At 23.7% G+C, this 24,644-nt stretch overlaps 8 protein-coding genes across 13 annotated transcripts in view; 3 read left to right on the forward strand and 5 right to left on the reverse strand.

Annotated features, from left to right (window-relative positions):
• Positions 1 to 453: 453 nt before the first annotated feature.
• LOC102672979 (beta-parvin) lies at positions 454 to 2,490 on the reverse strand. The gene is made up of 5 exons (XM_006615411.2): positions 2,296 to 2,490; positions 1,758 to 2,021; positions 1,296 to 1,690; positions 985 to 1,228; positions 454 to 865 (listed from the first exon to the last, which is right to left on the reverse strand). The coding sequence occupies exons 1-5, from the start codon at positions 2,411 to 2,413 to the stop codon at positions 789 to 791; spliced, it is 1,098 nt and encodes a 365-aa protein (XP_006615474.1). The 5' UTR covers positions 2,414 to 2,490; the 3' UTR covers positions 454 to 788.
• Positions 2,491 to 2,778: 288 nt separating this feature from the next.
• On the forward strand, positions 2,779 to 4,292 carry LOC102673202 (28S ribosomal protein S35, mitochondrial). The gene is made up of 3 exons (XM_006615413.2): positions 2,779 to 3,128; positions 3,233 to 3,846; positions 3,930 to 4,292. Exons 1-3 carry the CDS (start codon positions 3,041 to 3,043, stop codon positions 4,197 to 4,199), a joined length of 972 nt encoding a protein of 323 aa, XP_006615476.1. The 5' UTR covers positions 2,779 to 3,040; the 3' UTR covers positions 4,200 to 4,292.
• Positions 4,293 to 6,354: 2,062 nt separating this feature from the next.
• On the reverse strand, positions 6,355 to 9,608 carry LOC102673420 (kinesin-like protein KIF18A). The gene is made up of 2 exons (XM_006615415.2): positions 6,931 to 9,608; positions 6,355 to 6,627 (listed from the first exon to the last, which is right to left on the reverse strand). Exons 1-2 carry the CDS (start codon positions 9,531 to 9,533, stop codon positions 6,588 to 6,590), a joined length of 2,643 nt encoding a protein of 880 aa, XP_006615478.1. The 5' UTR covers positions 9,534 to 9,608; the 3' UTR covers positions 6,355 to 6,587.
• A 766-nt stretch (positions 9,609 to 10,374) lies between these two features.
• Positions 10,375 to 12,461, forward strand: LOC102673989 (pyruvate dehydrogenase [acetyl-transferring]-phosphatase 1, mitochondrial). Of its 2 annotated transcripts, none has more exons than XM_006615420.2 (4): positions 10,375 to 10,707; positions 10,767 to 10,908; positions 11,045 to 11,521; positions 11,631 to 12,461. In XM_006615420.2, exons 1-4 carry the CDS (start codon positions 10,576 to 10,578, stop codon positions 12,311 to 12,313), a joined length of 1,434 nt encoding a protein of 477 aa, XP_006615483.1. In that variant the 5' UTR covers positions 10,375 to 10,575; the 3' UTR covers positions 12,314 to 12,461. The 2 variants fall into 2 exon arrangements, with proteins under 2 accessions (XP_006615483.1, XP_006615484.1); XM_006615421.2 differs by having other exon boundaries at positions 10,443 to 10,707; positions 10,774 to 10,908.
• Positions 12,408 to 15,169, reverse strand: LOC102673855 (vacuolar protein sorting-associated protein 4B). The gene is made up of 6 exons (XM_006615419.2): positions 14,853 to 15,169; positions 14,650 to 14,761; positions 14,178 to 14,554; positions 13,840 to 14,107; positions 13,314 to 13,756; positions 12,408 to 13,223 (listed from the first exon to the last, which is right to left on the reverse strand). Exons 1-6 carry the CDS (start codon positions 14,874 to 14,876, stop codon positions 13,122 to 13,124), a joined length of 1,326 nt encoding a protein of 441 aa, XP_006615482.1. The 5' UTR covers positions 14,877 to 15,169; the 3' UTR covers positions 12,408 to 13,121.
• Positions 15,170 to 15,554: 385 nt separating this feature from the next.
• LOC102673554 (F-box/WD repeat-containing protein 7) lies at positions 15,555 to 20,562 on the forward strand. Of its 3 annotated transcripts, none has more exons than XM_006615416.2 (9): positions 15,555 to 15,912; positions 16,027 to 16,067; positions 16,562 to 16,801; positions 16,877 to 17,106; positions 17,182 to 17,284; positions 17,378 to 17,896; positions 18,001 to 18,408; positions 18,948 to 19,263; positions 19,345 to 20,562. In XM_006615416.2, the coding sequence occupies exons 3-9, from the start codon at positions 16,592 to 16,594 to the stop codon at positions 19,506 to 19,508; spliced, it is 1,950 nt and encodes a 649-aa protein (XP_006615479.1). In that variant the 5' UTR covers positions 15,555 to 15,912; positions 16,027 to 16,067; positions 16,562 to 16,591; the 3' UTR covers positions 19,509 to 20,562. The 3 variants fall into 3 exon arrangements, with proteins under 3 accessions (XP_006615479.1, XP_006615480.1, XP_006615481.1); XM_006615418.2 differs by having other exon boundaries at positions 15,582 to 15,912; positions 16,641 to 16,801; XM_006615417.2 differs by lacking the exon at positions 16,027 to 16,067 and having other exon boundaries at positions 15,576 to 15,912.
• Positions 20,563 to 20,948: 386 nt separating this feature from the next.
• LOC102674216 (uncharacterized J domain-containing protein C4H3.01-like) lies at positions 20,949 to 22,578 on the reverse strand. Its single transcript, XM_006615422.2, has 2 exons — positions 22,393 to 22,578; positions 20,949 to 22,107 (listed from the first exon to the last, which is right to left on the reverse strand). The coding sequence occupies exon 2, from the start codon at positions 22,067 to 22,069 to the stop codon at positions 21,650 to 21,652; it is 420 nt and encodes a 139-aa protein (XP_006615485.1). The 5' UTR covers positions 22,070 to 22,107; positions 22,393 to 22,578; the 3' UTR covers positions 20,949 to 21,649.
• A 441-nt stretch (positions 22,579 to 23,019) lies between these two features.
• Positions 23,020 to 24,644, reverse strand: part of LOC102674486 (ecto-NOX disulfide-thiol exchanger 2) — a 7,031-nt gene continuing 5,406 nt past the window's right edge. For 2 of the 3 annotated variants that reach the window (XM_006615429.2, XM_006615427.2), the window contains exons 8-10: positions 23,994 to 24,188; positions 23,582 to 23,891; positions 23,054 to 23,446 (exon numbers count right to left, since the gene is read on the reverse strand). In XM_006615429.2, the coding sequence (XP_006615492.1) occupies positions 23,229 to 23,446; positions 23,582 to 23,891; positions 23,994 to 24,188 (723 nt within the window). In that variant the 3' untranslated portion in view covers positions 23,054 to 23,228. Of the gene's footprint in view, positions 23,447 to 23,581; positions 23,892 to 23,993; positions 24,189 to 24,644 lie in introns of all 3 variants that reach the window. The other variant, XM_006615426.2, reaches the window with a different exon arrangement.

Here is a 24,644-nt window from a genome sequence, read left to right on the forward strand (position 1 = left end):
TCAAAAAAGAAGTTTCAAAAAAAAAGTTTGAAAAAATTTTATTTCATATTTTTAATTATGAATATAATATAATTAATAATTATTTTTTTATATAGAATAACTTCTTATTAATTGTATTGTTAGTTACAGAATATGCTATATATTATTAACAATTGTAATAAAAGATATTTGAAAGCAAAATTTAATGTTAATGATTGTACTATCATATTTCCATTATTATTTACACAGAATGTATAAAAATTCAAATATATATCAACACATATATATATATATATATATATATAACATACATAAGTAATAAATATATCTAAATTTGTATATATAAATAATAAATAACTTTATTTTATTTGATTTAATATAGAAAGTATAAACATTACTCTATTTAATAATAACAAAACTTGTATTAAATCAGGGATAAGAAAAATAAATTTTAATACTATTAATTATTTTAACAATTATTTAATTAATTATTTTTACAAAGTTAAAATTTTTATATTTAAAATTTTATAAGAATATATAATATATAAAATTAATTTTCTTATATAAAATTAATTGTTTTTTGTATTTAATTCAAATAATAATATAAAAACTATAATCTTGAAGAAATATTGAATTTTCTTCTTGAATAAAATCTTTATCATCATTGATCATCATCATTGATATATTAATAGTCATATATCAATTATAAAAACTATATATTTTATGATTAGAATATTAATAATCTTAATTAATTATTATTAATTCATTCAATTTCGTTATGTTTATTTATTTTTAAATTATTTAATGTTTTAATTCATACTTTTATATTTTGTAAATAAATTATATAATACTCGTAGAGTTGATTTGAGATCTAAATTTACAATATCTGTAAATAAAATACAATATTTGTAAATATAATCATCATAATCATATAAATATATATGTAAATATATCATATTTCCTATTTCTTATAATTATAATATTAAGATTACAAATGATATTAACCTTCTGGACGAGCCTTAGGTTTTGGTAGGCCAATATCTTGCATAATGTCAAATGCAAATGAAACATTATGTACTTTCTGATCATGAGTTTTAGGCGTTAAATGAAAACTACCTAAAGGTACAAAAAAGCCTTCAAGTAGTCCAAGTAGAAGTGTTAAAAAAACACCATCATGAAATTGTGTATCCAAATCTGTCACTTCCAAATGAACTTTACTTAAATGTTTATTGACAAAAGAAACTAACGACTGTAAAATAACATTTATATATAGTATTTACATATTTTCTATAATTTAAATGTATTGTATAACATACTTTTTTAACCACAGCTAATTTATCAGCTGGATGATCAAAAAGACTATCAAAAGCATCTCGTTCACAACGCATTCCCAAATCATCATAAGTTGATGTAATTTCTTCTCTAATTGTATTGTGTATTAATTGACCATCTTTTTTGCGCACAATTACAACTTGAACAGCTACTCTTTCTGGCAATCTAACTGGTGCTCGAAATTGTCTTGCTAAACCAACCAATAAATGTAAAATGGCAACAATATTTTTTGAATGAACAGATTCTACATGCCATTTATAAGGAGGATAACGACCTAATACTCGATTAGCAGTAGACAAAACAACTGCTAATTTCTGTTTCTGACCTTCTTCAGATTGAGTTACTTCAGGTACATCTAATTTTTCTCCTGTTAATTTTTCTGGAATTAATGAAAAAATATGTTTATTTAAATTATTACAAAAAATTTTTTTATTTTGCTAACATACCTAATAATTTTTGTAGTACCTGTCCATCATATAAGTCTTCAGCAATATCTTTTACAATAATTCGTTGATCAGCTAATTCATCATTAATCCATTCAATTAAAACAAATATTAGTTCTTTGAGCTTAGAATCTTCTAAAGATCTAGGTTCTATCATTGAACGTTCTTCATTTTCATCTAAAGCATATTCTTCTGGTGGCATTTCAGGATTAGCTGCAAATCCTGGTGAGTCAATTGCATATTTTCCTTCTTCTTGTACTTCTTGAACTTAGCAAACGAATTAAAAAAAAGAAGCATTAAAAATGAAATATTAATTATGAAGAATATTGTGAAAAATAATAACATTATAAATAAAATAATAAATAAAATAAAAATATTTTATAAAAAAAATAAATTGAATTTAAATTGATATATTTTATATAATTATTATCAATAATTATTTTGTAAAAATTGAAATAACAAATAACTCATACCATATAAGGAAACATATTATACATATTAAAAAAAAATATATTAATATAACATAAACATAATGCAATACCTTCTTTAATACGTTTTTTTCGGCCCAAAGTACCAATTTTATCCCAAAAACTTTCTTCTTTTTCATCCTTTCTCGCAGATATTGGAGGTCGCGGAGATTTTGGACGAGGAGACGACATTATTTACGCAATGTTCATAAATACAGACGATGTCACCTCTTGAAATACAACTTCCAACCACGTTTTCAATAATCGACACATTGTAGATTTCAAATCTTTTTTAATTATTTATATTGAAATGAATATTTTATCCTTTTTTCTTCATTATTAAAAAATTAAAATTTTTTCATAAAAGATTCTAATATTTCAATTTTCAAAATTTTATTTATTCTAATTTTTAAATTTTTTATAAATAATTTAAAAGATAAAATTTAAAAAATATATTTCAAACTATTTTAATTCATAAAAAAAAATATAAAAAACAATTAATAAAAATAACTATTTATGATATAATAAATTATTGATATAATGTATTATATCAAATAATACAATAGTCGCATAAAGATACTATTTATATATAAATAGAATTAAATAAAAAAAAACATAATTGAAGTTTTCCATTTAATTTTATAATAATATATAATAATAATACAATACACGTACATATTTTAAATAATGACAATTAAATAGAATATAATAAAATTAAAATATTTGAAAATCAAATGTTCATGAAGTAAAATGTAAGAAGATAGAAACGTGATTTAAAAGAGGTTATTTGATGTTATAAATAATCAAAAAATAATTAAAATGTTATCTTTAATTCAACGTTATAAAGCCAATGATGTCATGAAACCTTTGTTGTCATTTTTTACAACAAATATCGATGACGATATAAGTAATTTTAATTTAAATTTTATTATAATTTTTTCTTATAAACATGTTTTTATATTGCATATTTTTATTTTCATATTATTTATATTTTTTCTTTTTCTTTGATAGAATTTCGAGTATTGCAGATAATGCCTGAGAACAAATTTTTAAAAAAAAAATCACAAAATGTAACAGATCTTACATCTAAAAATGAAATACTATCATTCAATCAAAATTGGCAAAGAATTTGGCCTGCTGCACATACATTTCATCCTGATATTGTACCACTTCCTTTACAACAAGGATATAAAAATACTAAAGGTTTACATCCTAATAAATATGCAAATGCAGAGCTAATGAAAATTCCAAACTTTTTACATCTTACTCCACCTGTGATCAAAAAACATTGTCAAGCATTAAAAAAATTTTGCACAAAATGGCCAAAAGATTTAGAAACAGATGAAGCATGTGTAAAATACTTTCCCATTGAGATCATTTCATCTGATTATTGTTATTCTTCTCCTACAATAAGAGAACCTCTTGCTAGAATAGTGAGTTTAAAAGTAAAATTATCCTCTTTGCATTTAGATGCTCATGCTAAAGACAAAATACTTAGATTATTGGGTAATAGATATAATCCTCAAACAGATATAATAACAATAACAGCAGACAGATGTCCAATTAAAAAACAAAATTTAGATTACGTAAAATATCTTTTAACTGCATTATTCCATATAGCATGGGTAAGTTATTTAATTAGTTTTTTTGATTAGACTTATAAATAATAAAATTTGATTAGACTTTAAAGTAATAAAAATTATTTTAGCGTGTTGAACCATGGGAAACAGAAAAAAGTGAAGAAGATATGGAATATTATGATTGGAATAAAAGTAAAAGCAAAGAATCTTTAACATCTACATACAATTGGCCAAAAATACCAATTGATTTCAATTATGAATATATCCCACATGCAACAGAATATAAAACTGCAGTTTCTGATTTAATAAATAAAGGAGAAAATCAATTTTCAATTGATAAATACAAACAAGCTGTTAAAAATGTGTTAAATCTGAAATTTCATGAAAATGTAGAATAAATATTTATAATAATATTATAATGTTTATTATTGATATATTAATTATTATAAAACATTCTTGAAAAGAAAAATACAAAATTGTATTTGTATGTAAAATATTTGTTTATTCAATTATATAATATATTTTATAAGAAATTTTATTATTGATTAGATTTAAATATTTAAATATATATTCATATTTAATATAAATTATATATATGCATTTAATATACATCTACTTCTTATGATATATTTACACTAAACAAGTTAGAATATACAATGAAAGTAAAAATATTTATTTATATTTATATTTATATTCTTTTAATACAAAAGATTATTAATATTACAATAAAAATAAGAACATTCATGATCTTTTAGTATAAAAATCATTAAATTATTTATTCGTAAAACTTGTTTAAGTTAAAAAAATTTCTTTATACGTGAATGAATGTTCGTAAAAATTAAAACGAGTTTCTGGAATGCTCAATAGCAATTATAAGAATGCTTTATGAAATTATTTGCTTATTTATTGATATTTAAAATAAAAAAAAAATTTTATTTATATTTAATGATATTTGATTTTCGATTAATAATCAAATAAAAATAATAAATAATAAAAAAAATCATTTGTTTCAACTTTTGTTTATTAACTTTATCGAAGTAAAAAAGGAATGAACATTTACTATTCAATCTAAACACATTTAAATAGGATAAGAAGTACATAAATTGAAACGTAAGAAATAGGATATCTAAATATTCTTATTTATTATTCTATTTAAAAATTTCTCAAAAGAGAAAAAGTATTAGAAAAAGTAATATAAAAGTTTACTTACGATGAGAAAGTTTTTTTTTTACGGATTTCAAAATTAATATTTTTTTAAAATAATATATAATTTTTTTAAATAATATTATGATCATGTATTTTTTATTTCATTATATGATAATTAATGTCAAAATATAATGTTAATGATAATTAATGTCAAGATTCAATGATATTTTGGATTTAGATATTTATATAAATTTATTATATTTTTAAATAGATCTATTAAACAGAAATATTAATGTATAAAGCTTTTTTTTATATTATAATTAAAATTGCTAAAAGGCAAATGAAATCCAGGTTTTTATCTATTATTATTAGATAGTTTAAATGTTTGAATTGTAAGTAATGAAAGGGAAAAAACTAATCAGAGAAAAAATATTTTATTACATTGCCTACGCATATATTAAATGTTTTCATGAAATAAAAGTCATTTATTGTTATAATAATATAACAATGTTACGATACCAAATAAAGTCATAATCATAAAAATTATAATTTATTGTTGCATAAAAATGTGCATTTTAACATATATGTTTCAACTTAGCATAGCATTATGTTATTCCCTTTCAGTTAGCTTACTCGCAATTAAAATATAATTCCACGGATTTGAGATTTATATTTAATACTTTTAATAAAATTTGATATCGAATTTTATATTAAAAATAGTAGAAGAAAAACAAATTATTTAATAAATTAAATAAATTTAATAAAGTTGACATCATTTATCCGATAATGATATATAATACTATATGTATTTTTATTATCCATTAAGAATTAATGGATAGATGATGTTATCAAATTTGTTCATAATTTTTCTACTATTCAGTAAAATTTAATGTCAAATTTTATATACAAATCTTTTCGGCAAACTTGCATAAATCTACGAATTGTGTATCTATAAATTATCTAATACAAAAATATTGTGTTGGATTGCTATATCATTAATATTCATTATTAAATTTTCATTTTTCATCCATTAATTCCAATCTTTTTCTCATTTAATCATTTTTATTATATAATTTCAATTCTAACATATATTAAAAACCAAGAAATAGTTTTCATTTATAATATTCATTTATAGTATTATTAGTATTTCATTTATATTTATGAATGTAATTTTACATTTATATTCAGTAATAATATTTCTTAAATCAATTTTTTGTTTATAGACCTTTTTAATTATTATAGTATAAAAAAAAGTATTAGAAAGTATTAGAAAGAAATTAATTAATAATTTCGAATAAATTTAAATTTAAATTAATCTTATTCTCTTTTTTTTCATTTTTATCTTGAATTCAATCTTTACACAATTGATAAAAATGTCATTGACAAAAGCAATATGAATTACAAATATCTTTAGTCAAGAAATACATTAAGAGATATATTTGTATTTTATAACTTTGTTTAAATAGCATAATCTTAAATATTTTGTGATTATCTTTCTTATTACAAAATTATTTTTATACAAATATGATATAACATTGTTTTAGACTAAAAATTTTTTATATTTATATGTTAATAGATAAAATAATTTTATGTTATTAAGTATACACATTTCTTTTATCACTAAATTATTTTTCATGTTGCTACCGTGGAACTCTTGATGAAGATAAAGCTGGAATACATCTGTAACGATATAACATAATTTTTAATTTATGTTATATTAAAAATATTAAAAATTATTTGTAAATATAAATGAAAATTATATCAATTCAAAAAATGTTTATTTTTTAAAATATTATAATAAAATATTTTTAAAATATAAATATAATTTTAAAAATCTATTTTGTTTTAACAATTTTTAAATTCTAATATAAATTCTAGATTATTGCTATTATTACAATTATTAACAACATTGATATAAACTATTTTTTAATTTTTGAAACAATACCAATAATTGCATTACTATTTGTCTAATTTTATACTTACTTTTGTTTTCCATTTAACTTTTGATAAGGATGTGTAGTCATTAATCCTCTCCTTTCTTTTTCTCTTACTACTTTTAATATTCCATCTGATACATTTAAATCAATATTTTCTTTTCTCAATTTATCTGCTTTTAATTTATTTAATATAGCTATGCTTTTAGCACTCATTGTTACATGTGATTTTTGAATATGTTTTTTACTTTCTTTATTTCCTATTAAAGAAATTTTAGTATCTTTACTTTTTGGTGATATATTTCTTGCTTGTTTAATAGGAGTCCTTTTTGTGTTTATATTATTTTTTTCTGAAAGAATACGCTTCTTAGTCTGTTCTTGTTTATTACATTGTATATTTTTATTATATTCTTCTTCTATATTATCTTTTGTTACTTTATTACAATTTAAATTTGAATTTTCTTGTAATATGGCACTTATATCATGTATATCCAATACTTTGTCTTTTTCTACAGATGAAGCATCGAAAGTTGTATTTAATGTATCTTTAATAATATAACTATCTTTGTTCTGTTCGTCTAAAGGATGTAATGTATATATAGGCATCTCATTATTAAGAGGATCCATTAAATGCATTACACTAAGACATGTCAAACTATAAAAACGTTCCTCATGGTTAACTATTTCCATATCTGACCATTTGATATTTCTTACTCCTTCCAATAACTTAATCAATTGTTTAAATTCTTCTTTCATTGTATCTGTCATTGTTCCATATCCTCTCATCAAATCATAATAATTTTGTAATGTTGTACTCATCATTTTAATCATTGAATAATGAGATTCTATTTCACATTGTTGAAGATTGCTTATTTTCTTTGCATGTTCATATTGTTGCTGTAATCTGGATTTTTCTATTTCAGAAATTTGTAATGCAATCATATTTTCTAATTTTTCATGTCTATTTAATTTTACTTCTGCATTCAATTTTTGTATTTCTGTTTCTATTAAACATAATTCTTCCCATGCTGCCTTCATCTGTATTTTTAAGGAATCTCTTTGTCGTTCAAAATAATGTAATGATTTATTAACTCTTGATTTGCCACTTGCATTTTGTTCTTCAAGTGTTAAAGTATCAACAGCTGCTGTTAGATTATGCAATCTTTCATCTGCTGCTTTTTTATATTGAATTCTACAACACAATATCTTATCTGCACTTTCCAATGAAAGAATTTTTTCATTCAGAACTTTTTTCTTTTGAAGTAATTCAATCAATTCATTGGTTATAGTTAATGCATTTTTATCTATTTCTTTATTAACATTATCATTTTTACAGTCTGTTAATACATGTAAAGATCCATTTTCAAGTGCTAATAATTTTTGCTTTAGATAATTTATCTCTTTTTTTTGTTCTTCGACCATAGTTTTATATGCAGTTACATGCATTTCACAAGATATAATATTTTTCTTTATATGACTCTTGATCTTCTTTGCTCTATTTGCATATCTTAATGTATTATATGTGTCTTCATAACTAAAGTTAGAAGGTGAAATGTTAGCTATCATAACTGTTTGACAATTTCCACCTAATGAATCTTTTAAAAGACGAGTCAATTTAGAATCTCTGTATGTTATATGTTTTGCACCATCTGCTAACTTATTAATGCAATTGCCTAGAGCCAATAAAGATTTATTAATATTTGCACCTTCTTTAAATCTTGCTCCCTTACAACCTGTAGCAGAAGCTCTTTCAGATCCAGCTAAATCAATCATAGACAATTTAACTTGTCTTACTTGACCATCCAATTTATTAGTAATATTAATATAAACTTGGAAAACAGCATGACTTCTACTACTTTCCTCATTTGCATCAGTAGGATGTTGAGTACGATTTTTATTCCCTTTTGCTAAAAGTGTCAATAATTCTTCAGCACTCTGAATAGCAATTATTTTAAGACCAGCAACAATTATTCCACATCTACCATCATCTCTTAAGTGCAAAGGTCCAGATTTATGTAAAAGATCTTGTACATTTTCATTATAAACTTCTAAATACGTTACACCTAAATTAAATTCACGATGTTCACCTTGCTTTTCTATTTGAGAAAATAATTCTGCTACTGTTCTATACGTGATACCAGGATCTTCGTTACAACCAAGCATAGTATGAGTTTTTCCAGCACCAGTTGCTCCATATGCAAATACAGAACAATTATAACCATCCAAAAGACTACAAATTAAATCTTTAGTACTTCCTTCAAATACATCAATATTATTTGATGTCATATCAAATATTTTGTCAAAAATGAATTGTAATTCCTTATTTTGTTTCTTATTCAAATCACGACCTTTTTGAGCAACGCCATGATAAAAGAATGGATTTTCCTCTTCTTTAGGATCAAAAATAAGCATTTTATCATCAACAATTTTTATAACGGTCCTACAATTGCCTTGAAGCTCATGTTCATTTTGCGGTCGTACTCTTACAATTACCTTAATACTCGTCTGCGAAGCAGAGTCAGATTGTGCCGATAAAATTGTACTTTCACTTGTACTTGGTTTCGTTCCATTGCTTGAAAGTCGTTTCTTTGTGAATTTTTTAACCTTACTTGGCGAAAATGCTTTAGCCAAATCCTTCTTATTAAACACCATAGCAGAATCTATTCATTTAAATACAAACATCTATCATTGACCGTTAAGAATAAACTAAGTTTTCAAATTTAAATTTCTGTATCCTGAATTGTCTTCAGAAACAGTTTTGGCAATATTAATTTTTATATAGTATAGTAATATTCTAGGGAATTTTTATAGAAAAAATTTAATTTTAATAAAATTGAAAATTAATACATATTTATATTATAATATAAAATTATAATAAAATAATATATTTTATTATAATATATAAAATGTATATTTGTATATTATATTTGTATATTTTTATCTATTATTATATTATGTTCAGATTTACGATTTCTCTAATTATATGTCAAATTTTTTATTACAATATTTTCAATAAAATTTGGAATTATTTCAAATAAAAACTTTTTTATATTGATTGATTTCGTATGTTCTTAAAATTATCTTTGATTATTTTGTTTATTATATTCTTTCTTGTTGAAATAATAACAGTTATTTTAATTTAAATAAATTGTATATAAAAAAAAACTGATAAGAAAAATTAAATATTTTTTTTAGATATTTTATATTATAATATTAATAGATAATTAAATTCAATAAACTTATATTTTTATTTTCTTCATGATGAAATATATTAAAAGCAAAAATATTAATACAAATTATTATGATCTCATAATTATTAAAAAAGCAATTATGTTTTACATTTTGATGCAATTTATAATTTAAAAGATAATAGAATTATAATCCGTTTAAGCATATAGATTTTAAATATCATTAATTTTACATATATTATAGTTATTAATTAAATATATTGTTATTAAAATTAGCATAACAAGATATACATATATAAAATTTTATTAACTACAGTAATATTATTACTGTAAAATCATTTAAATATATACATATATATTACATATGACGCTACGATAACAATTATTCTTAGAAAGCATTGAAAAAGATAGATGCCTAACATAACCTATAACAAACAAAATGTGTTGTAAAAGTAAAAGCACGAAAACGTGCTAATATAAATATACTGCAAAATTGTAGAAATAGAATGGTTTTACAAAACGTTAGCAGTAATTTAATTAAAATTATTAGTAATGTATGTACTAGACAAAATGAATGGAGTAGCAACAAATGTGCTCAAAGATTGTATATGGCATTGCCACGACTTACACCACAGGAGGTAATTTTACTAAATTAATTTTTTTAATTTTATCAAATTTATTAGTAATTATATTCTAGGTTACAGCAGTCTTACAAGCTAATGAATATACCAAAGAATTTAATGAGCAGAACTCTGTAAAGTATTATGATTCAAATCAATTAGCATCCAATAATCCTATAGAAGATACTCGATCAGAAGCTCAATGTTTATTTACAAAAGGTAACATTATATTAAAAAAAATTGAAAGCATAATGTATAAAACATTCAATACATTTTTACATTTTCTTAGTTCTATTAAAAATATTAAAAATATAAATCTTATTTAATATATAATAATAATACAAATTTATTTTAGGAATATTATTAGGTGTGTTTGATGGTCATGGAGGAGGTACATGTGCACAAATTATTTCAAAAAGACTTTTTCATTATATATCAGCATGTTTATTACCCACAAAATTATTAAAACAATATCTTAATACAATTAATTCCAATAATAAAATAGAACTTCTTCAAACATTCAATGACAAAGTGGAATTTATTTCTGAAATTAAAGAACTTTATCAAACAAGTTTTTTAACTTTTGTAAAAGATTTAATAGAAATGGAATATACAAAAGAATTTCAAATGGAAACAGCTCTAGAGAAGGCATTTCTCAGATTAGATAATGATTTGTCAAATGAAGCACTTTTAAATTTAGGTAAAAGTAATAATGCTGTAACTCTTGATGTTGCAATGTCTGGTGCTGTAGCAGTTGTTGCACACATAGATGGTCCACATCTTCATGTCACTGGAGTAGGAGATTGCCAAGCAGTACTTGGTATACTTTCTGGTACAGATTATAGACGTTAAATTTCCTATAGAATTTCCTCCATCAAATTTATCAAAAATAACATATTTTTGTTATTATTACTATTATTTTACTATTATATTAATTATAGAAAATGATGTTTGGACTGCAAAATTAATGACCGTTGAACACAATACTGATAATCGAGCAGAAGTCGAAAGAATTTTATCAGAGCATCCATCTAATGAAAAATCGACTGTAATTAAAATGGAAAGACTTCTTGGACAATTAGCGCCTCTTCGTTCTTTGGGTGATTTTCGCTATAAATGGAGTAAAAAGATTTTAAAAGAAGTAGTGGTACCATATTTTGGCGAAGCAGTAATTCCACCAAATTATCATACCCCTCCATATTTAACAGCGAAACCAGAAGTTAAATATCATAGATTAACACCTAGAGATAAATTTCTTATAATAGCTAGTGATGGTTTGTGGGATTTAATGTCACCCTTACAAGCTGTACGTTTAGTAGGTGAACATATGAGCGGAAAAGTAACATTAAATCCATTAAAATTACCTCGTAAAAATATGAAATTATCAGAAATACATAAAATGTTATTGCAACGTAAAGAGGGATTAAAAAAAAAACCTCTCGATAATAATGCAGCAACGCATTTATTACGAAACGCACTCGGTGGAACGGAATATGGTATAGATCATATTAAGTTATCACAATTATTAACGTTACCAAGAGAAGTAGTACGAATATTTCGTGATGATATTACAATAACGGTGGTTTATATGAATTCTGAATTTTTAAGACACTGCCCTCCATAAATTTGTAGAGAAATTTCTCATTACATTTATAAGATCTTTTACAATTTCCATTATTTCTAAGTATTTTAAAGAAATTAAAAAAATTAATCTTCTATCGTGTACAGCTTGTTATTTATTTAATTAACAATAAAAACAATTTACATGAAAAGAATAGTTTGCTTATTTGAAATACATACATATATCACATACTACATATATAATCGCATTCATTTAATTTAATGAATTATTTAAATCGATTAGCTATTATTTTTATTAAAGAAAATGAATGATGTTGTAGATAATGTCTAAGCAAGATAAAAATTATAAAACATACAAATAAATTTCTAATCTACAATCATAAACATGGTTTAGAAATACTTATTAATCCTACATATTATACAATTAATTTGTTAGGTACAAGTATAGCAATAATTATATAAGTTAAAAACGCATAGAATTCGTTATATAATGTTATGATTTGCAGCATTTCGACTTTTTTACATTTTTGAATAAAAAATAGTCTATTGTTTTATCGCAGACTAAAATTTAACAAATTTCCATTAGAAAATATATATTGTTCATTCTGTAATCTTTATATTAGCTCTGAAAAATAATGTTTATAAATAAACATCAAGCATGTAATGTTGATATTATTATCATACTGATTATCGAAGGAAAAAAAAATGTAAAAATAAAAACCTGAGTTAAAGTTTCTTTACATAAATATTACATATAGCAATATCGGTAATCAAACAAGACATGAGGCAAGTGCATACATAACCGAAAGATATTTTTGGAAGTATATAACTTTTTTAAAAAAATTTGAATATCAACCCTCTTGACCAAAATCTTCTTTAAATTTTTCTAACTTAGTCATATCTTCTTCATTTACTGTGGGACGGGTAGTCGCTAATGATTTCAACATATCTTTCTAAATATAAAAAAAAATTATATGAGATGATATATTGTAATATGACAGAATTATAATTTGAATAAAAATGAAAAAAAATTTTATACTTACCATAGTTACAGGTGGTTCGTATAATTTATCACCTTCTACTTCCATCCAATTCATTTCAATAGCAGCTGGATCTCCCGGTGAACATGGTGTCAATAAATCATCCACAATAATAGAAGGATCTTTTGGTGATGGTCCTCTTACACGTTTAAAATGTGTTGCAGTCTGAACTTGTCTAACTGGCTGCATAAGAGCATCTCGCACAATAATACTTATATCAGCTCCAGAATAACCATCAGTAGCAGCAGCTAATTTTTTAAAATCTTCTTCTGTTAAACAGTGAGAAGTACTTCCCAAATGAATTTTGAACATTATAGCACGAGCTTGTTCATCTGGTAAAGGAATGTAAATTCTCTTCTCAAATCTTCTTCTAATAGCAGAATCTAATACCCATGGTATATTAGTAGCTCCTAATACTAGTATACCATCATTATCCGATCCAACACCTAATACATTATAATTTTACTTTGTCATATTACATATAATATATTATATAAAGAAATTGTTATATAACAAACATTTTCCTTGCCTTGCATCTGTACTAAAAATTCAGTTTTTATTCTTCTTGCAGATTCTGATTCATTATCAGAACGTGATGAGCAGAGTGAATCGACTTCATCAATAAATATGATACTAGGCTTATGTTGACGAGCTAATTCAAATAAATTTTTGACAAGTTTTTCAGATTCTCCAAGCCATTTGCTTACCAGGTCTGAGGATGACACAGAAAAAAATGTTGAATTATTGGCTTCTGTCGCAACTGCTTTTGCTAAATAAGATTTACCGGTACCTGGTGGCTGAAAATATTTTAAAATTTTAAAAAGTATTTAAAAAAAAAATTATTAAAACTTTATATTTGAAAGTTACCCCAAATAATAAAATACCCTTCCATGGTATTCGCTTTCCAGTAAAAAGATGTGGAAAACGTATTGGTAAAATAACAGCTTCTTTTAAAGCCTCCTTAGCTCCATCAAGACCAGCAACATCATTCCACTTAACATCTGGTTTTTCAATAATTATTGCACCTTCTAATTTACTTTGAAGTTTCTTTTTTTCAGGATCACTATCTGTATCACTATCTCCACTATCGCTTTTTTTGTCCTCAGTTTTAGAATTATCTTCACTTGCTTTTACAGGTTTTTTCTTACTTTTTTTCAAATATGCTTTTAATTTTTCAGCTCTTTCCAAATATTGTGTACATTTTGCTCTTATACTTTCTTTAGCTCTGTCACCTTGTGCTTCATCTAAAAGAATAAAACTTAGATTTAAATATGATTTTTGTAATAAAATTATTATAAAAGAAAAATATATTATAAAAAAACTCTGATAATACTCATACATTTAATAGAATGTAGGAAATATTCAACAGCATGTTCATATAATCTAAGTGCTTCCTCATAATTTTTGTTACGATCTTCTTCAGTAGCTCTAGTAACCAGATCAATAGCTTTCTATGAAATATCAAATATATTTATAATTATAGTTGCTATTTTAGTCATGAAATAAAAATAATATATAAAATAATATATTTAAATGGCACACCTGCAATATTGTACCTGAAGCCATTGTATTGCTTTAATTTGTACCTAACCTTTACTATATTTTAAAATTGTCAAAATATACGGTAGTTCACCGTCACGATGAGACGCAGAGTCTCAAGAAAGTAAAAAGAAATAATGATCGAGACGGCGATCTACCGCATCGACAAAATGTTCTATTTCCTTTGACGGTTCTTCAACGTCACCGCTTGACATATCACATATCTCACTAACACGTTTTTAAAGAAATTCTTGAATATACTGAACATACACTATTTGTTGCGTCCTTAATGATATAAAGTATTAAATAATGTCCCGTCCACAGAATATCTTCCTAATATAATTAATCGAAAATATTTATATATAAAATACAATATTTTATTAAAATTAAAAAAGAAAGGATTTTAATATTTAAATAATATATAAATATATGTAAATATATAAAAACTTAAATCTTTTTAAATGATTTGAAATTTGTACATAAAAATTTTATAATAATTCAATTCAAAATATATAAATATTTAATTTCTACTGTTTTAAATTTGAAAGTTATTGATTAAAGTTAATTAAATAAATTATTTTATTTAATAATTATAAATTCTAAAAGTGAAATAAATTATTGAAATTGATTATCAATTTTTCTATCACAATTTATATTTATGAAAAATACAACATAATTCATACGTATAAGTTCAATTATAAAGTAAGAATAAGAAAATATACGATGAATATGCGGCTTAAGAACGGGAACGCATGTGCAACAGCTACCTGTCTACGAAGCACTAAGTCCGAAGAGATAAAAACTTCGGAGCTACCGAGAACTACCGATGGATCTTTTTCTGTGTTTATACCTATTACTTATTTTTGTTTTCGCATTCGTGTTGGCCTAAATTTTTAGTCCAAAAATTAACTTTATCCTATTCTAACCTAACAAAATACCGACATACGAAAAATGCGTACTGCGACCATATGATAGAAACAGTAATCGAAACTAAGAAACTTGGATCATCGTCATATAGTAGTTTTACAATAAGGAAGCCACCGAAGAAAAACATTTGATCTAAGTATGAATTGTTTGTTGAATCCTAACTTTTTACTTACTTTATTTATTTGCTTCTTGTGATAATCTCATGAAAATTAAGGGTGTGGCTAACCGGTCCTTCGTTTTATTATTCTAGGCTATGTTCCGAATCTAACTTGGTTTTAGGATTCGTCTAAGGTTAGGAGATTTACATATTTTGAAAAATTACTTTTTTTTTCCTGAACATAATTAATATCAAAACATTATTAATATTCTTTTCTTTAAGCTTTTCTTTAATTTTAAGAATTTGTGAATAACAATTTTCTTTATAAAAAAGACAGAAAGAAATAGAAAAAGAAAATTCTTTATTTTATAATTTTATATTTTTACAAATTTATTTATTTATTTGTTTGTTTTAATGAAATGTGAATTATAATATAAGATAACAATTCTTTAAAATATAAAAATGAATAAATTTTTAAATAATTAAAAATTACAATTTATATATATTTATATATAGTTTTATTTAATTTTTTATATATAAAATTTTAAAAATATCTATCAAGTAAATTTTTTTAATGAAAAATGCAGGAAATTTTTTTTATCTTTACATGTAATTTGTTTTTATAATTTTAATATTAAGATTTTTTTATATTAAAGAAAAAACTAAACAAAATTTATTGCATATCTAGGTAATACTATATATCAGACATAAGCCAGTGATGTCTGTCCCTTCTTCGTCGTCTAATAAAATAACTGATAATAAACCAGGTGGTACAAGTCCAAGTCCTATAGAAGGCATTGAAGGTATTCCAGGACCTAGTTCTTTAGAACCTATGCATTCATTGTTAGCACAAGATGAAGAATCAGAAGATTATGGAGAAGATGGTGAAGAAGAAGAAGAAGATGACAGTAGTGAAGAAGAAAGTGAAGTGAGTTATTTTATATAAATTATGTTATATTAAAAAAATTTACATATTATTACAGCCAAATTAATTTAATTTTAGATTAGTGATACTGGAATATTTTGTGATGCAGAATGTGAACCTGACCTTGAAAATAACAATTGTTCACTTTCATCATCACAACCACAATCACTTACACAACGAGTACATAGTCCCATCTTACATACCTGTGTACCTTTGGATGTTGTTCAACCACAAAGAAAACGTAAAAGTGAAACTGAATCAAGTTTACCTTGTAAAAAACTTAACCCAGAAGATAAATCTCATTCGATGTTAGTATAATTTGAAAAAAATTATAAAGAAAAAAATTCTTAAAAAAATTTTAAAACATGAATTTTTATTTTTAGGATTATTAAAAAATTGGATGATAAAAGTAAACATGTAAGATGCGTTATTCCTACAAAAGATAACCCTCCACCAGAAATGAGTAATTGGCTTCTTCAATTTCAGGTATAAGAAATACATTAGTTACATAGTTTAGTTGAAAAAATTTGTTTGCTTTTTAAATTATATGAACAATAAAGATATTGTTTCTAATTTTAGAGATGGTCAAATGCAGAAAGAATGTTAGCTATAGATGAATTAATTGAACGATGTGAACCAACACAAGTAAGACATATGATGCAAGTAATTGAACCTCAATTTCAGAGGGATTTCATATCTTTGTTGCCAAAAGAATTGGCTTTGTCAGTGTTAGCTTTCCTAGAACCCAGAGATCTTTTACGCGCTGCTCAAACGTGTCGTAATTGGCGGTTTCTCGCTGACGATAATTTATTATGGAAAGAGAAATGCAGAGCAGCTGGTATAGAAGATTTAAAAGATCTGCCTCCAATAAAACGTAAAAATGGTAGAAATTCAGGTAATTGTTCATCTCCATGGAAACAAGCATATATGAGACAACATAATATAAAGATGAATTGGAGAACAAAACCTATTCGTACACCAAAAGTTTTAAAAGGACATGATGATCATGTTATTACATGCCTTCAATTTTCTGGTAATCGAATAGTAAGCGGCTCCGATGACAATACTCTTAAAGTATGGTCCGCAGTTACAGGCAAGGTAAATTTTAATTATGAAAATAAAATAGATTATTCTGAAAATAAAATCATTATTCTGTAAGTTTTATTATTGTTTGTTTCTTATATTTTTATATTTTTTTACAGTGTTTAAGAACATTAGTTGGACATACAGGTGGTGTATGGTCTTCACAAATGTCTGGTACTACAGTAATCAGTGGTAGTACAGATCGTACCTTGAAAGTATGGAATGCCGAAACTGGTCAATGTATTCATACTTTATATGGACATACATCAACTGTAAGATGTATGCATCTACATGGTAATAAAGTAGTCAGTGGTAGTAGAGATGCAACTTTAAGGGTGTGGCAAGTAGATACTGGCGAATGTTTACATGTACTTGTGGGCCATTTGGCAGCTGTTAGATGTGTGCAATATGATGGAAAATTAGTGGTCAGTGGTGCTTATGACTATATGGTTAAAGTTTGGAATCCGGAACGCGAGGAGTGCCTTCACACTTTACAAGGACATACAAATCGTGTTTATTCTCTCCAAGTAAGCATTAATCGAATTGTATATACAAATTATACAAAATTAACATATTATAATAACAATATTATAATTTATGTTTAATTGACATAGTTTTGGCATATTTAAATAACACAAAGTTATCTTAATTTTTAGAATTGTTTTTATTAAATGAATATTTGTATTATTTTTTTCTTTTATTTTATTCCTATCAATGTTTATCATACTCAATTCAAAAAAATGACCTGTGATTCTCAAAAAATTTATGTATCTCCAATGAATGAACATATAACATATAATCTTATGTCAATCTATGTAGATTATTATATTATATAGTATAATAGTTTATAATTTTTTTAAATTAATAATATTGTATGATTATGATAATCTTTTCTTTTTGTTAAAACATTTTTTTTTAAATATATTATCATTGTTGCAAACAATTCTATATTACAAAATATAAATTTTAACAATTTTTATGAAATTTTAGAGAATATTTAATTTGTTTATATATAAATATTATATCAAAAAATATTAATTTATATTTTCTTCTTTCTCCTTATCAGTTTGATGGTGTACATGTTGTTAGTGGTTCTCTGGATACAAGCATAAGAGTGTGGGAAGTTGAAACTGGTGCATGTAGACATACATTAATGGGACATCAGTCGCTCACTTCGGGAATGGAATTACGTAATAATATTTTGGTATCTGGAAATGCTGATTCAACTGTTAAAGTATGGGATATTGTTAGTGGTCACTGCCTTCAAACTTTATCTGGTCCAAATAAGCACCAATCTGCTGTCACCTGCCTTCAATTCAATAGCCATTTTGTAATTACTTCATCTGATGATGGTACAGTTAAACTATGGGATGTTAAAACTGGTGCGTTTGTCTCTGTTATTATTTATTTTTTTTTTTTAATTACTGTTTTAATGAACTCCTAAAGTTTTGTTATATGTTTAGGTGACTTTATAAGAAACTTGGTTGCTCTCGAAAGCGGGGGAAGTGGTGGTGTTGTGTGGAGGATACGTGCAAGTGATACAAAATTGGTGTGTGCGGTGGGTAGTCGTAACGGCACGGAGGAGACCAAACTTCTTGTTCTTGATTTTGATGTAGAGGTAAAATAGTGTACTTTTTTACAAACAAAACTGCCCTCTTCTATGACCTCTGTACATATTTTAATTAGGTAGCATAACCAATCTATTGTACAATGATTCATGTATTACATGGTGTGATTGTGATAAGAATGTATGTCGAAAATTTAAAAAAAAAAAGATCGTAAAAAGGAAGACAGTGAATCGGTAGTTATTACAAATGATCTCCGAAGTGGTAGAACATTTAAACCGAAGGCATTAATTATATTAATTATGGAGTGTATTAATCGTGGTGTACAAATATGAGATTTTAAAGACTCAACAAATTACGAAGAACGAGGAGCTTATAAGTGTATTACTGTATTATTGCTGTTATAAAATTTAAAAGAAATCGCTAATAATTTAAATGAAAGATAGCCCACCATGAACATTATCTGCATATAACAATTTGTATGGGCGTTTAGGAAAGTATTTTTAAATTACAGAAAAAGAAAGATTTCGTACCATATTTGTCAAGCTTATAGATAAAAATATTGCTTAAAGAATCTCACATTTTGAAAAAGAAATAAATGATAATAATAATGATAATGATAAAAAATTCAAGAACAAGAGAGAAAAAAAAGAAAATAATCATAAAAATATTCTTTGTACAATAAGTTCTTCTTTGCTATATTTCATGTAGCTTATTTAAATTTTTCATTTATTTTAATTAAATTAATTATTATGGGAATTGTGCATAATTTATTGGATTGATATAATCAATATTTAATAATTTTTTAATGAAATGAACGTTGTTGCGTTTTTTTCATATTGTTTTATTTGCATCAATTTATCATCTAAACTGTTTATGCCTAGATGTTCATATGAAATTATACGATTAATAATCATTAATTGTATAATTTATAATTAATTTTTCTTGGTTTAAAAATATGTTTTGAAGAAATCATAGCGATTTCTAACACTTTATTGATACTAATGTTATATTACATTGAAACTTGGACCATTTTTTGTTACTCGTTAATCAGAATATTAATGAACGTGTTACGTGACGGAAATAACTATTCATGTTATAGTTTTAAATATAAAAGAAAATTTTATTGATCTCATCTTTTTATATTTACTAATTCATAATATACATATAAATGCATTCATTTATCGTATTCATTTATATTATCATATGCGTTACAAAAGTTTTTTTAAATTATAATAGAAATTTTTAAAAATATAAAATAATATTTATCTTGCATTTTTTGTTACAAGTATAATTATACATTACAATTATATATTTGAAGAAAGCAAGAAAAAAAGAATAATATATAGTAAATATACATGCAAGATCAAATTATTATGTATGAATAGTTTTATTAAACATTTTATAGTTTGTCCATATTGCAACACAATATAGGTGTTTTATTACTTTTCAATATATCGTTCTATAAACATAATTAAATGGAATGATTGTACAAATATAAATGTAAAAAAAAAATTTATATTTCTATTTTATGTTATCAAATATTTATCAATTTAGTATTTGATTTTCCATGCGTAACATGTTCAAAAAAAACAATTGCTATTTATTGTTTGCTGACTAGACAACCAGGGTTAATTGAATATTCGTGATAGTAATTTAATTGGATTGTCTATATTTAAATAAAATATATTGATTTTTTGACATTAGTAACAAGTCTGGTTTTGCCATGGTGCAATAATAAGAGTTGCAAATCTATCCTGTGCAATATGCACGAATCAATTAAACAATATAAAATCAATTATTTAAGAATAAACATAAATAAGTTATAAATTTGTCCAAAGTTATAAATATCAACAAAATTGAAATAAGTTGCAAATCTATAGATTTTTATAATAAATTAGTTTTTTATATATCCCTTTCTCATTATAGAAATTATATAAGCTATATAAGTTATACAATTAATTCTAATTGACAATAAATTTTGTAATCTTCAATTGCCAATGCAAAACACGATTCGTGTAAATGCAATTTTTATTATTGAACCTAGGATATTTTAAGAATCGTGTTTTTATTTGTATATTGCTCAATAGTTTATATTTGTAATGATGTGTTATCTGTTGTATCATTTTTTATAAGAAATAGAAAATGTTGCTGCATTTTAAATCTTGTTTTTTTTACCTTGTGTTTTTGTACTCTATAAATATCATGTTTCAACAATAATAGAAAAAGTACATTCCAAACAAGGTATATATATTGATTGATTTTTTTTCTGAATATATTCCTTTTGAATGCAATATAATCCTCCACAACTACATCGATAAATTAATATATTTTCATTATCATTTGTTGCTTCTAATTCATTCACTGATATTTTTGCATATGTCAAAATACTTTCTGAATCTAATTCTTCTTGTTTTTGTATGGCATCATATTCTTCTTTTAATTTAGGATCACGCAAAACATGCCATGCTTTTAAAACAAGCTGAAACTTTATACCATCAAATTCCGATGTATTTTTATCTGGATGAAATTTCAAAGCTAATGCATGATATGCACGTTTTATATCTTCAGCTGTTGATTCTTTGGTACAACCAAGTACATTATAATAATTTATTGAATTCATAATTTTGATTTATAACATCACATACATCGTTACAATAACTGAAAATAACCAAATTTAAAAGATATATTACATAACCTCATAAATATTAAATTCATTATTTATATATTTATTTATATGTCCAAATAAAAAATATTATATGATTAATAATAACAAATATAGCGTACATAATATAAGAATAATATTCAATAATTAATTATTAAATATTAAAAATAATAATATCTAATAACATAATAATTCTTCAAAAAAAATCATAACCTCGAGTAATATTTCCTTGCTTTTACTAATTGTATATATTACAGATTTGAAATAAGTATACTACTTACTTATAAATGTGTTTTAATTGATGTTCATTGATATTTCTATTTTCTAAATAGATTGGGTAAAAATTTAACTGTTGGGTTAAAATAATACTGTCATAAGTAAATCATAAAAATCCCTAAAAATGCAAAAATTTATATGCAAATAATTTTTAAACTATTAAAGTAAAAAAAACTTTAATAATTCAAATTAAAGTTCAAATGTTATTTTATGATATGAGAAATAAATTTTCACGATATACAATAATATATAAAATTATTAAAATTCAATGTTTTTAGAAAATTTTAAAATTAATTTTTAAAGTTATAACTATCATATTTGGAAAAATTCAATTAAAGATTAAATTGAAATTCAAATATTATAGACAATTTTCATTAAAATAAAATTATAAAAAAAGGATAAAAGTTACAAAAAAAAAATTATTTATCAATAATTAATTTTTAATAACATTATTTCTATTATAATTAAATTAATTAAAATTTCATACATTTAGGATAAAATTTATTTCAATTTTATTTTAAATTAATTAATAATATTCATTGAATCATCATAATGATTCATTCTTATTTATTTCTTTATAAGAAATCCAATGTATATTTTTTTTTAACTTTTCAAACAAAAATACACTTATATTTTTCCAGAATTTTTGAAATCGTTCAAGTTTATTTACAAGTATTTTGCTTAAGAACGATATTATGAAATAAAGATTCACTACAAGAATTATAAATATCACAATAAAAATCTATATGGCATAAGATACCATAACATGATGATATTAAAAAATTCTTTAATAGAGATATTTTTTTTAACTTTTTTCTAAAGTTAATTATCAGTACATGAATCAGTGATTACGATATACATTAAAACCTGAAAATTGCCAACGTCTTTCCATGTTTGCTCCAATTCCAAATAAATCTTGTTTGAAGACTTGAGGAAATCGTTGCATTAATGCTTCTACTTCGTTTGGTTTAATACCTGGTTCCATTTTTTGTAAATAAGACCATAAATAATCTACACTTGCACCAAATGGATGAATATGTAGAAATGTTGCTATTAATCCTACAATTATAAAAAAATAGATATTATATCAGATTTTAAAATATTTATTTTATATTTTTTAAATATTTCATTTTTTTATTATTCATATTTTTATTTTATCAGATAAAAATTCACAAAATGATTTATGAAAAATACCTATTAACTTGGCATCTTTTTGAGAAATTTGTATGAAGCTAGATGTTAAAACTAATTGTTTCGGAGTTCGAGGTTCTTCGTTAACATCGTCATCTTTATCTAATGTTATTATTTCGCTTTCTCGAGGTTCTTCCTTCTTTGTAGCATTTAATTTTACAGTTAAATCTTTAATTTTTTCGTCATCTTGCGCTTGCTGCTTTCTCGATTGCATCAATTGTTCCTGCATACCTTTTAAAGTTTGTTGCAACATTTTCATTTGTTTATCCTTTGCATCTATTTCACTTTTTGTCTCTGATTTCAACAAATCCACCTATGAAATATAAAAATATATCTCTTTTTTTCATTTGGTTCTTATTTTAACTCGCATTAATTCGCATTGCAAGTTAAATAGTAGATCATAATCATCGCATACTTCGTTTTTATATGCCTCCAATTGACACCGAAGACTATCGTTCTCCTCTTTCAATGTTTGTAATCTTTCAATATCATCATGTGAATCTGACTGATTGCGTGCTTTTTTGCGTTGCGGTTCCTCTTCTGAATCAGAAACTTCCATTTCTCCTTCACCTTCCATTAAAGATTCTTCTAACTGTACCGCTTTAATTTCCTATTACAATGAAAAGTCATCACTGAGTCATCATTTCCAAATTTTTAAACTTATTAATAAAGATAACATCAAAAATCATGCCTATATATATATACATATATATACATATATATACACATATATGTATATACATATGTATGTATACATTTTTTTTTTCATTTTTTCCTTCTTTTTCTTTAAATATCACTAAGTACATAAATTTGATAGAATTTTTTTTTTTAACTTTCATTTTACATATTCCCCAAACAATCATTTTTTACAATCAAAAAATGCATTTTTATAATGCAAAAATCACTTTAAGTTTAATTTTAAAAAAAATTGATGTTTTTGTTTTTTAGAAATCACCTGGAAGATACTAAGCAAAATTTCATATAAATTTACATAGATTAATAAATAAAAAAAAAAATAAAAATAAACTGTGATAAGACAAATTTAGTGCCCTTACTTCTGATTACT

The sequence above is a fragment of the Apis dorsata genome, unplaced genomic scaffold, assembly GCF_000469605.1.
Source record: "Apis dorsata unplaced genomic scaffold, Apis dorsata 1.3 scaffold_223, whole genome shotgun sequence".
Classification (NCBI taxonomy): domain Eukaryota; kingdom Metazoa; phylum Arthropoda; class Insecta; order Hymenoptera; family Apidae; genus Apis; species Apis dorsata.

Excerpts from the sequence above, each read along its gene's own strand:
- LOC102672979 (XM_006615411.2), bottom strand. The coding sequence starts at position 2,413 with ATGTCGTCTCCTCGTCCAAAATCTCCGCGACCTCCAATATCTGCGAGA. Across the intron at positions 1,229-1,295 it reads AATTAGCTGTGGTTAAAAAA|TCGTTAGTTTCTTTTGTCAA; the intron begins GTATGTTATACA and ends GTTATTTTACAG. Across the intron at positions 866-984 it reads ACCTAAGGCTCGTCCAGAAG|ATATTGTAAATTTAGATCTC; the intron begins GTTAATATCATT and ends TTTTATTTACAG.
- LOC102673855 (XM_006615419.2), bottom strand. The coding sequence starts at position 14,876 with ATGGCTTCAGGTACAATATTGCAG. Across the intron at positions 14,555-14,649 it reads TTTCCTACATTCTATTAAAT|ATGAAGCACAAGGTGACAGA; the intron begins GTATGAGTATTA and ends TTATTCTTTTAG. Across the intron at positions 13,757-13,839 it reads ATTTTTAGTACAGATGCAAG|GTGTTGGATCGGATAATGAT; the intron begins GCAAGGAAAATG and ends ATAATGTATTAG.
- LOC102673420 (XM_006615415.2), bottom strand. The coding sequence starts at position 9,533 with ATGGTGTTTAATAAGAAGGATTTGGCTAAAGCATTTTCGCCAAGTAAG. Across the intron at positions 6,628-6,930 it reads AAGTTAAATGGAAAACAAAA|ATGTATTCCAGCTTTATCTT; the intron begins GTAAGTATAAAA and ends ATATCGTTACAG.
- LOC102674216 (XM_006615422.2), bottom strand. The coding sequence starts at position 22,069 with ATGAATTCAATAAATTATTATAATGTACTTGGTTGTACCAAAGAATCA.
- LOC102673554 (XM_006615416.2), top strand. The coding sequence starts at position 16,592 with ATGTCTGTCCCTTCTTCGTCGTCTAATAAAATAACTGATAATAAACCA. Across the intron at positions 16,802-16,876 it reads GTAGTGAAGAAGAAAGTGAA|ATTAGTGATACTGGAATATT; the intron begins GTGAGTTATTTT and ends ATTTAATTTTAG. Across the intron at positions 17,897-18,000 it reads GGTCCGCAGTTACAGGCAAG|TGTTTAAGAACATTAGTTGG; the intron begins GTAAATTTTAAT and ends ATTTTTTTACAG.
- LOC102673202 (XM_006615413.2), top strand. The coding sequence starts at position 3,041 with ATGTTATCTTTAATTCAACGTTATAAAGCCAATGATGTCATGAAACCT. Across the intron at positions 3,129-3,232 it reads AAATATCGATGACGATATAA|AATTTCGAGTATTGCAGATA; the intron begins GTAATTTTAATT and ends TTTCTTTGATAG. Across the intron at positions 3,847-3,929 it reads CATTATTCCATATAGCATGG|CGTGTTGAACCATGGGAAAC; the intron begins GTAAGTTATTTA and ends AAATTATTTTAG.
- LOC102673989 (XM_006615420.2), top strand. The coding sequence starts at position 10,576 with ATGGTTTTACAAAACGTTAGCAGTAATTTAATTAAAATTATTAGTAAT. Across the intron at positions 10,909-11,044 it reads TCAATGTTTATTTACAAAAG|GAATATTATTAGGTGTGTTT; the intron begins GTAACATTATAT and ends AATTTATTTTAG. Across the intron at positions 11,522-11,630 it reads AGTACTTGGTATACTTTCTG|AAAATGATGTTTGGACTGCA; the intron begins GTACAGATTATA and ends TATTAATTATAG.